Below are 10,701 nucleotides of genomic sequence, written 5' to 3'. Positions count from 1 at the left end.
GAGGCAGTTTTGCAGCTTGTTCAGCGTTAGGGTCGTGCAAGCAGGTAGCGCGGGGATAGGAGCTGCGATCACGGTTGCTGAGCGCGCCTGTGTGTGCGCCTGCCTCTTCCATGAGAACAGGTTAACTGATGCCGGCGAGTGAAGACAGAGGTGGTTAAGGAGAGTGGAGAGACAAGAGGCACGCAGGCAGTGTCGTTGTGATCACACAGGTGCGGTTTACAAACTCGGCCCCTTCTGCCACTACTTCCCTGGCCCCCAACACAAGTGCTTTCCGGTATCAAACCCCTAAAAAGCAAAGCTTGTTATTTGACACTGGGATCCTAAAAATACATGCCTGAGTTTATATCAGCAAATACGTTTATACTTGTTTTGTTCGACTTTCAGGGCAGTTAGATTTTGTGGAACTTCTGTTAAAATGGGAGGAAGCTGGTCCTGTGTCTTCCTCATTACTGTACATTTATACAACAGCACCTGTGTTTCTAAACAAATGGGAGAGGGAGATGAAGTATATCCTGTGTGCTGTGCAAATGTGTATAAGTTTGGTTTAGGTTTTGTTCGTGTTTTTTTTTTTTTTTTAAACGTGCAGAAAGGCTCATCTGTATTAAAACGTTTTGCAGTGTAAGTAAATTGTAAGTTATGAAGCCAAAATGGTCTGAGCTACCTACTGGTAAAGTAACCTAAGTATTTTAGTAGTGGCAGGTCATCTTATTAGGATGAAAATTATTTTAAAACTGGCATGACTGGAGCAACAGTGTGTTTTGCTGTAGAACAGGTTGGGATTGGCTTTAGCACCTGGCTACCTCAAAACTGCCTTGATCACTATGAAAAACCTGCATGCCATGGCTAGCCATGGACTAAAACTAAGCATCCTATCAACTTAATTGGGTGCTGCAGTCTTCTAAAAAATGCAGCTTTCCTGAGTAGAAAATTGATTCTATCCTATCAAAGCCAGATCAGAAGGACAATAATCTTTTCCATGTTGAGGGGGAAAAAAATGTTTTGAATGGTGGAACCCAAACTGACTGCAGGTCACTTTATCTTTTGTTTTATCGTGACTCTCTGGTTGGGCAGTAATAGCTGGGATGTATCTTGATGATCTTACCAGTGTATCTGGTCTGCTTTTATTTCTGCCACCATGTTTTGCACATTACTTTCCAGGCTCTTTACCTGGGCATATACCCTAACAGATATTTTGACTTTTTTATATTTCTAAAGTAATGGCTTTTATGTTATGACCTCTTTTATCTAGATAACTTGTATTTTATTACTTTAGTTCATTCATGTATTGTATACCTATATCAATTTGTTATATAATATTTGGTTTTGAATACTCTCAATATTTATTTTGTAAAAGCTTTTTTTTAACTACTGACTTTGTTATCTCTGCACATGAATATGCTTATATCTCAGCATGCTAGAGTTTGACTTTCACTCAGCTGAAATATCATCAAATTAAGGTATAGGACTTAATTTGTGTGTATGCAGATCGTTCTAAATGGCTTTCATAACTCCCTGGGTTTATCATGCAGATAATTAACGAGGTGACATTTTCCTCTAGTTTATACATTTTGAGGTTAGATTTGCCATAAGGTAGAAAGTAGTTCAGTTTTATAAACCTCAGCTTGCTTTTTCTCCTGCTTTGTAGAGCTATAGCATGGCTTACAGAAGTCTAAAAATTATCGAGGCCGTGGTTCCATTCAAAGTATACCAGGCCATATGCTGTTTGTGGTGACTTTGTAATTTGTATTATATTTGGGGTTGTCCAGACCCCAGATGTCAGGCACACAAAACAGTGACCTGGCTTTCCCAAGACTTGACAAAGATTTTTGTGCTAGTGATTGTTGGATTTTTCAATTATTTTTACCCACTTGTTGAATTGTCATCTTATCTACATTTCTTCATTTGATCAAAGACTGAATTTCAGAGCTCAGTGACAGCAAAATCTCTCTTGCCTGCTGTTTCCGTAATATTCTGCCACCAGTACTGACAGTGACAAGTGTTCATTGATCAGAGTTGCCTTTACAATAGTTTCTAAGGCAACTAGCACATCTAGCTGTGAAAATGAATTTTGTAGAACAGAAGTAGCAGACAAAACACTAGCACTACTGTGATTACCTGATTTTTCTGTAAAAGTAAACAAATAATAGAAAACCCACAATGCCTTAAAATGTTTTGCAAATGAGGCATTCCATTTGTTCTGTGAAGCAACTGCCAGATTTCATGTGTAACTCAAAATGCAGGAACTCTAAAAACTGAATTCAGAGCATTATTACTTTTTTGGTGTTATCTGAACTTTCAGATTCTCTCTGAGACTTTTTGTCTTGCTGTGGGGAAAAAGGAAGTGTTATTGTTACTTTCAACTGAACTACAAATTGTTTGAACTGCAGGCTTTAACATATATATATTCTTTTTAATCTCAAGTATGGTAAGGCTCTGACATACTTACATCTACAAACAGCACATCTTAAGTAAGATCAAATTATAGCTGCTTTGATGGCAAGGACCCAAGCCCAGTTTCTTCATGTATCACAGACCTTTTCTGCCTCTGCTGTGCCAATTCCTCATATGGAAACTTACTGTTTTCCTGGTAGATACTTCATGCCAGTTTTCTGGAAAGTTAAGATTAGTAACTGTCCCCAGTGAAACGTAAGTTCCTTGTGCAGGCAACCACAAGCTGGAATACTTACAACTGAGTAGTTTTTTTGCAGCTTGTAGAAATTGCATCTAAAGTGGGTTCAGCTCAGTTCTTGTCGACAGTTTTCCTCAAGTCACTTTTATTACTACTGCAGTGGCATGAATGCATGTACCCCCATGGGTGTCAGAACACAGACTTCGCTGCCATCAGGGCTCAAAACTGGCTGTATACGGGCATTTTTGCTTATGAAGCAGTATAGATGTCTTTGTGCAATAAGGAGTCTGGTTGAAAGACAACTGATGGAGAAGGTGCAGGGTACACTTTATCGAAACCGATACTGTCACCTGAGGCTTTTAATCACATTAAGTTAGAAGGGCAGCTCAGTTGTTGCAGCAGTTAACAGTCCTGCTTTGGTGTGTGGGTCATTTGAAAGTATGTAAAAACCAGTCATATTCTTATCCTTCCCACATAATTTACATACTGAAAGCAAATACTAGAATTATTTTTGTGAGTTTTAAAGGTTTGTTAGATACATCACATTTGTATTGCATCTTCTTGGTTGTAGACATGGAATCCAAGTGGACAGAATTCAGAAATATGAATCATGCTTAATAAATTTTAAGTACTAATAAATACAAACCCAAACAGAAAAGCTATCTAAAAGTTAAAATGTCTTGGAGTCTGGTGTCATGGTATCTCCTATAGTCAAGAAGCACATATGAGGATGCTGCATTAAAATTTAGGTATTTCTCAGGAAATTTGACCTCTTGTTGCTGGATGGAGGGTTTCTTGTTGGTTTGTTTGGTTTGGGTTTTTTTCTGTTAAAATTTAATTATTTTTTTCATTATTGCTAACTGAAGGGTAAACTGATGATGGAGAGAGACTGAGCTGCTAGCCCTGATACAGACTGGGTAATCAAAGTTTATGTTAAGTTTGCATCCAAATATTTAGCTTGTATTTGTAACACATGTATCCCCATTGCAAAGGCAGTTTTTGTTAGAGGTGGCGTTTGCTGTTTTAACGTCATGAAACGTATAGTGATGTGCTCAATGTGACATGATAGTGTGAGATTATATGTGATAATGCATCTAGATTTTGAACTTCACATTCTAGGATTACTTTTGCTTGCTTGTCAACTTTATCTTTGTTAAAGTTGATGGGGGGAAAACCCATGGAATGCTGTTCTTATGCTTTTGAATTTAAGTAATTGTTTAGTTTCTCCTTGTGTGTAGGCTGAAAAAGGACTCTGAAAAAAAAGGTAGTGATATGCTGTGTAAGCTTAATGAGTGCAGTGCAGTTGTCCTATTCCAGGCATTAAGTTTATTTTAGGTTTTTCTTCCCTTAGGTTAAAGGGGATTTCAAACATGGTGTTAAACCACCACTTGCTTTGAAAGTCTGATCACATAATGACTAAGTATTTAATTTAATAATTTTTTTTTCCTTCCAGTCAGGGCACATTTCTTTTCTTTTGGGGGTAATGTGAAAGCCAGGCTGCAATGGCTGCTAGAGATTGTGCACATTGTAAGCGGTGTTCCCTGCAGTAATGATATTTGTTGCTGGCAGGGTATAGTGTTGCAGGAGATCTAAGGCTAGTTGACTTTTGTACACTGATTAAATGTTTCTATTCCAGCTCTGTCTCTGAAGATCTGGGTTGCAGACGTGGAGAGTTTAGCAGAAAGCATTACGGATCTGTGGAGCTTGTAAGTTTGCATGCACTGCCCTTTGATTTTAGCAGCTTATAATGCAGAGCTCAAATCCTTTAAATTTTTTATCTGTTTTGGAAAATGTACTTTCTGAGCTGGACTTTAAAGTTATATGATAATAAAAGGAGACTTCAGAATAGATATATTAGACTTGTGTAAGTAAATCTTTTTACTATCTTATTTATGAATATTTCATCATAACAGGACAGGAAGTGTTATAAAAATACCATATTTAACTCCAGATGGAAACTGAGCCTTTTCCCCTCTTGCAAACTGAAGATAGCAAAATATTAGGGTAATAGTTGATGAAGTACTTGCAATTATGTGGTACATGTTTGTATGTGTATATTATATATATGTTTATATGTAATTTTATGTGTACATGTCTCAAAGCAGTGAGAGAGGGTTTAAAAATAAAAGAACTAATCAGAATCAAGATAATGAAAACTGTTAAAATCTGTCAGTTATTCTTCATTTTCTTCTAAATATTAAGTTGGCATTTTGTTTTTCTCATATATTAATTTTTTCTCTGCTGTGAAAATAGCAGTAAGTCAGCAGTTAAAATAACATCATTCTAAATACAAGGCCATAATGAAATTACATAAACTTGCTATGAGAAAACAGAAGTGGGGAGAGATGAAGAAACTGAACTCCATCTCATTGTGGGAAGAAATCACTAATTTTCTGCTAGCTATAGTTGTAATTTAAAGTTCTTGGATATTATTTTTATTAATATGTATGTAAATTGGTGGCTTAGTTGCTGCATTGCAAGAACACTGTCTGTCTTGCCTTTCTATAGACTCCACATAATAGATGTGGTGCTTTAATCAAAAAAGCAAGTGAACTGCTTTCTGCTAGGAAGCTTTAATTCTTTAATTTCTAGATTAGTTTTCTGGAAAAGAAAAATTTATTTTCAATCATGAGTACACAGTAAGCTCACACAAACGGTCTTGTTTCTTGATTGGCTTTCTTAAAATTCTGCTAATGTTTTATGAATTTTTGTCTTTTTACATTTTAACCAATTTTTACATTTTTGCCAGTCCCTGGATTCCCTTATAAAAAAGCCAGTCTTGTTTCACAGTATTTACGAAACTGTTGAAGTCTTCAGCTGGAAACAAGCCATATTTTCTGATGCTAATGATGGAAGTAGACATGGGTACCTTATGTTGTTCAGTAGTTCACCGAGTATTAATACTCAGTTCACTGAGTGTTATGTTTGAAGATTCTTGTTGCTCTCTACCTCCTGAAAACATCAATAAATAAAATGCAGTAAAAAAGACTGCTAGTCCCAGTAATACAGCCAACAAGTAGAGTTCTAGGTTTAGCAAGGATGAGAGAACAAGAATTATGATGTCTGTGAGACCCATTGTTTCAAGATAATTTTCTGAAAAGCAAGTCCCTCTGTAGGCAATTCTGTGTACTGATGTACCTGAAATCTCAGATCAGTACCAGAATCTACAAAAAGACTGAACGGCTCTTCAGCTCATGCCTCCTTAAGAGTTATAATTGGGTCATTCCAAATCTCTTAATTAGTAAGACCTGCACTGATCCCTGTGCTGTGCATAGAATCATATAATGGTTTGGGTTGGAAGGGACCTTAAAGATCATTCCAACCCCCTGAATGGGCAGGGACACCTCCTGCTAGATCAGATTGCTCCAACCCCATCCAACCTGGCCTTTAACACCTCCAGGGAGGGGGCAACCACAACCTCCCTGGGCAACCTGTTTCAGCATCTCATCACCCTCACAGGAAAGAACTTTTTCCTAATGTCCAACCTGAATCTCCCCTCTTTAAGCTTCAAACCGTTGTCCCTTGTCCTCTCACTGTACACCTGTGTAAAAAAGACTTAGCCTAGCTTTCTTGTAGGCCCCCTTCAGATATTGGAAAGTTGATATAAGGTCACCACAGAGGTTCCTCTTTTCTAGGCTGAACAACTGTAACTTCCTCAGCCTTCATAGGGGAGGTGCTCTGATCATCTTCGTGGCCTCCTCTGGACATGCTTGAGGAGTTCTGTGTCCTTCTAATGCTAGGGACTCCAGAATTGGACACAGTACTCCAGGTGGAGTCTCACCAGACCAGAGTACAGGGGGAGAATCACCTCTCTTGACCAGGGTGAAGAAGAAACTATAGCAAGCTTTCATTGCTGATCATATAGCTATTTTTCGAACTAGAACCTCTATCTTAAACTCTTTTATAGCTTATATCTAGTGATGCTGATGGAGCCATTCAACGAGCTGGACGGTTCCGTGTGGAAAATGGTTCCTCTGATGAGGTAAGTGACTAAAGATACTCATAGAAAGCTGAAGAAATAATTCAGCTTCAGTTACTCCTTATCATGGAAAGATATATTTGCAGTCAGTTACTGTGAAAGGGGACTTGAAAAATGCTAAATAATACAGGAATATAAGAATCTTAAGGGAGGATGTTTTTTTCCCCAAAAAATCTAGCTTAGGTCTTCTTTCAAGGGTATGTCATGTTGACAATTTAAATTTTTAATGGAAAAGCTGATGTTTTCTTCGGTTTTGGTAACTTTTTGCTTGCCTCGTCATGTTAGAAGAAAAATACTTATCTTTCTGGATAACGCTTCACAATCTCTAGTTCCTCACTTTATATTGGTGTCCTGCTAAGAATACTATGTTCAACCTGATCTTTGTGCTTTTATGTTTATTCCTCTGTGTGAGGAGGCTGTAGCTTCATTTTTTAATTTTGTTTTGCTGCTTAGTTGTCTTTTGGCAGCTATGCTTCTCTTTAAATAAGAGATAAATAATCTGAGTGGAGGCCGAGAGAGTCATCCTCTCTAGATTCCTGTGCCGTTAAACTCATGATGTGTCCCTGCAACTACTCCAATGACACTTAGGTTTCTGCTTAGCTTAATTTTTTATCTTCCTTTCCAAAACCCTTTTCAGCTGTACAAACCATCTTAATATAGAAAGAAAGAAAGAAGACCTCATTAAATATATGTAAACTCTTGGTAAACTTGTATTTAACTAATATTAACTAATAGTAAACTGTTAGTGGTGATCTGTTTGCATCAGCACTGAGTGCAGAGTTTAAAGCAGTCTGACTATTCTGTATTGAATCTCTGAAGTCAGGTTCTGTTTACACTGTCTTTAGTTCAGTTTCATGCAGTTGCAAAAACTGATTAGCTTGTATCACAGAAAGATTCTGTGAGTGAGTGATGAATGGCCACATGGTGAATAGATATGGAGAATGGCTTTTTCTCTGTATATGTTAATTCTTAGTGGAAAGGGACTTGAGGGGTCCTTGGGAATTTACATTAATCAGCCAGTTCTGAAAGAGCACTGAAGAACTTCCAGAGCGCAGTTCTACTGAGGAGTCATTGAGGCTTATTTTGGGAAGAAATGAGAAAGTGAAACCTGAAGGCAGAATTCTATTTGATAATGTATTCATTTTTAGGTTTTAAAAATGCATTCCACATTGAAATTTCTTATTCTCAATTGAATACTAAACTGTGACGGTAGTACAATAGGAAAATACTGTAAATACTTAGAAAGAAAAGAGGAAAAAAAAAATAGGAGAGGGAGAAATTTTAATTTCAGCTAAACAACAACTAACTTCAGAATAATTCTTTGCTTCTTAAAAAACAGTACTCAGCTAAAACTCTTCTGGTGAATCAGCCACTCTTGACTGGCTTTTCTCTTTGTTATGATATCCTTTCTTTTGCCCTTGATATTTAATCTAACAGTCTCCCAATTGCATTTCAGAACACAGACTATGCTCCGGGTACATGGCACAGAACAGATGTGCATTTGGAAAACCCAGAGTATCATACAAGATGGTATTTCAGATATTTTTTAGGGAAAGGTAATTATCTTTTTATGAATGGATTGAAGATTTGATAAATTAAAATGCAGTTTAGCTTTGAATTGCTATTATTTAAATATGGAAAAAAAAGTATGGTATTAATTTAGTATTACTGCATCTCCTGTAGAGAAAATGAGTTCTTGTTTCATGTATTTTTAACCTGAATACAGAAGGTGGATTTTTGTAAGCAGCAGAACCCCTGCTACCAAAAGGGATGTTTTGAAACCCTTCTTGGCCTTGAAGGCTATATCTGCCTCCTGGGATTTTTTACACACATGTATAAACACATAGTTACACAGATATTCTCACATACGAATGCATGTGTTTACACACTTATATGCATCTCTCTCTCTGCGTATGTGCGCAAACGGGTCTGTGTGTTGTTTTCATGGTTGATAACGCTTCTTGGTTTTCCCTAACAGTTCATCAAAATTACATAGGTACAGATGCAGAGAAGAACCCTTTCCTTCTGTCTGTTGTACTGTCTGACCAAAACAATCAGCGCGTTCCTCAATACCATTCAATACTCTGGAGAAAAACGGTAAGAAACAAATATTTAACTGCTGTTCTGACTTGTTTGTTTGTTTGCTTGTTTGTTTATTTTGGTTGTATTTATTAGACTAATTTTTGCTTTCTTTAGAATTTCAACATTTAATAATTTTTTAATTTTATATAATCAGAACATATATTTCTACCATAGTAAATAAAACTAAACCAGCTTTGTTGATACCATTGGACGACACTTTCTGAAAAATTTGCAATGCAAGATTTTTTTAAATTGTTCTTACCTGCAACTTTGTGTTATTTTAAGAAATTTTTCTTAAACAGTTCTTGATTATGTCCTGCAATCCATTTAAGAATGACTTTACAGTGCTTTTAGGATTTTCTTATACAATGTTAAGTAAATAGGCAAGTGTGATGCTGGTTTCACTAATATTGTTTAAATAATAAAGTTCAGTAAGAGTCTTTTATACAAGCATTAATTGTTTTAAAAAGTCTCTTGTATACATGTGTGGCTCCCCCCCGCTTTTTTTTTTAAGAAGTAGATTTTATTGTCTGCCAGTCTCAGGAGCCCACATACCGCACACCAAGGTAGTTCATACTAAGGAAAAAGTAATTTTGCATCAGACTTTTTTTTTCTTTTTCCAAACCAGTAGTAAATATGGCTGAGTAAAGCTAGCATGGTTTTGTTCACTGTTAATTAATGTTTTTTATTAATATTCCTATTTGAATATGTAGAAACAATCAATATGTCCTGTAATATCTCCTAGCTTTTTTTTTTGTAGGGTACTCAGAAAATATGTCTCCCTTATAGTCCCACAAAAACATTATCAGTGAAATCCATATTAAGGTATGTATTTAAAAATAAGTTATGAGTATGCCTTTTCCTGTAATTCAGAGCTTGTGTTGCATGGTTTTTAAGACAGATTTATAAAAACAGTAAAAACAGGTTTACAAATCTTAATCATTGAAGGCAGCAAAAAGTGATTTTAAAACCTATTCTGAAATAGGCAAAGTAACAAAATAGAAAAAAATTCTTAGCACTTTTTCTTCAGCAGACAATTTCAAGTTAATGGGAAAACAGATGGAAAATGAAACTGAAGTGGTGGAGAAGAAATATCTTTAAAAATGAAATAAACAATAAATAGACCTAGGGAACAGCAGATTTTGACTAGAGAGGTGGTTACTTTGTGGCTTTAGGAGGAGAAGACAAACAGGGGAGAAACCAGAAGTTATTTCTTTAGTTGATTTTCTCCATGTAAGTCTTGCTGTGCATGTGTTACTCACATTGTCAGTGAAGCCAAGGAAACTTCCCCCAGTGAGTCTGTACAGGCATGCTCATACCCAGTGATTCCACTTTTGTGGCAGAAGAGAGTATAAAGTGAGCAAGTCCAACAACATTCGTATTTCTGTCATTATTATAATCAGCAGAAATGTCAGAATGCCTATTTGCAAAGTGTTTATCCAGATTTAATCTGCAGTTTTTGCAATTTAATCATATGGTGCGTTTTCTCAAATCCCTCACTGACAACGTCTTTAGATACATCTTCTGTAAGGATTTTACCTCCTCTAGAAACCCATTAAAAATCCCTTCATTTACTGAACAGGTAGTATGCACTAGATAAATGAGTAGTGTGCACTAGATAACTGAGTAGCGTGCAGGTCTTCAGAACCTTTGATCTGTATAGACTATGAGCAGATGTCTCTAGCTTGATTGAAGCCATAACATTGCCAATGCTGATGTGAGAGGATAGTTCTTGCATTAAGGCATGTGTTGCCATGTGCTGTCAGTACTACCGGATCTGGATTTTCCTACAACTGCACAAGATTTCCGAGAGGTCTCAGACCACTGAATTTGCCAGAGAGGCTGGCAGGGCATTGAGGCTCACTTTGTATTCAAATTTCCTGGGCTGTGGCTGTGGTTTGGAGTGTCAAGATGGTGAGGCAAGAACACATCAGATGCCTTTCATCTTTGAGCCTTCCCTCAGGCCTGATTGATACTCCTCTGACATTTCAACCTGTTCACAGCCAGCAGG

At 36.8% G+C, this 10,701-nt stretch overlaps 1 protein-coding gene across 1 annotated transcript in view; it reads left to right on the top strand.

Moving 5' to 3' along the window:
* GARNL3 (GTPase activating Rap/RanGAP domain-like 3) overlaps positions 1-10,701 on the top strand; it is a 44,472-nt gene that overhangs the window by 5,598 nt on the left and 28,173 nt on the right. Inside the window, exons 3-7 of the mRNA XM_009998919.1 lie at positions 4,199-4,335; positions 6,537-6,611; positions 8,065-8,164; positions 8,587-8,705; positions 9,451-9,515. Coding sequence (XP_009997221.1) covers positions 4,199-4,335; positions 6,537-6,611; positions 8,065-8,164; positions 8,587-8,705; positions 9,451-9,515 — 496 coding nt within the window. The remainder of the gene's footprint in view (positions 1-4,198; positions 4,336-6,536; positions 6,612-8,064; positions 8,165-8,586; positions 8,706-9,450; positions 9,516-10,701) is intronic.

Source organism: Chaetura pelagica, unplaced genomic scaffold (genome assembly GCF_000747805.2).
Source record: "Chaetura pelagica isolate M959 unplaced genomic scaffold, ChaPel_1.0 scaffold405, whole genome shotgun sequence".
In the NCBI taxonomy this organism is placed as follows: Eukaryota; Metazoa; Chordata; class Aves; order Apodiformes; family Apodidae; genus Chaetura; species Chaetura pelagica.
Note: the sequence above shows the minus strand (reverse complement) of the source record. Positions and strands in the feature narration are given on the sequence as shown.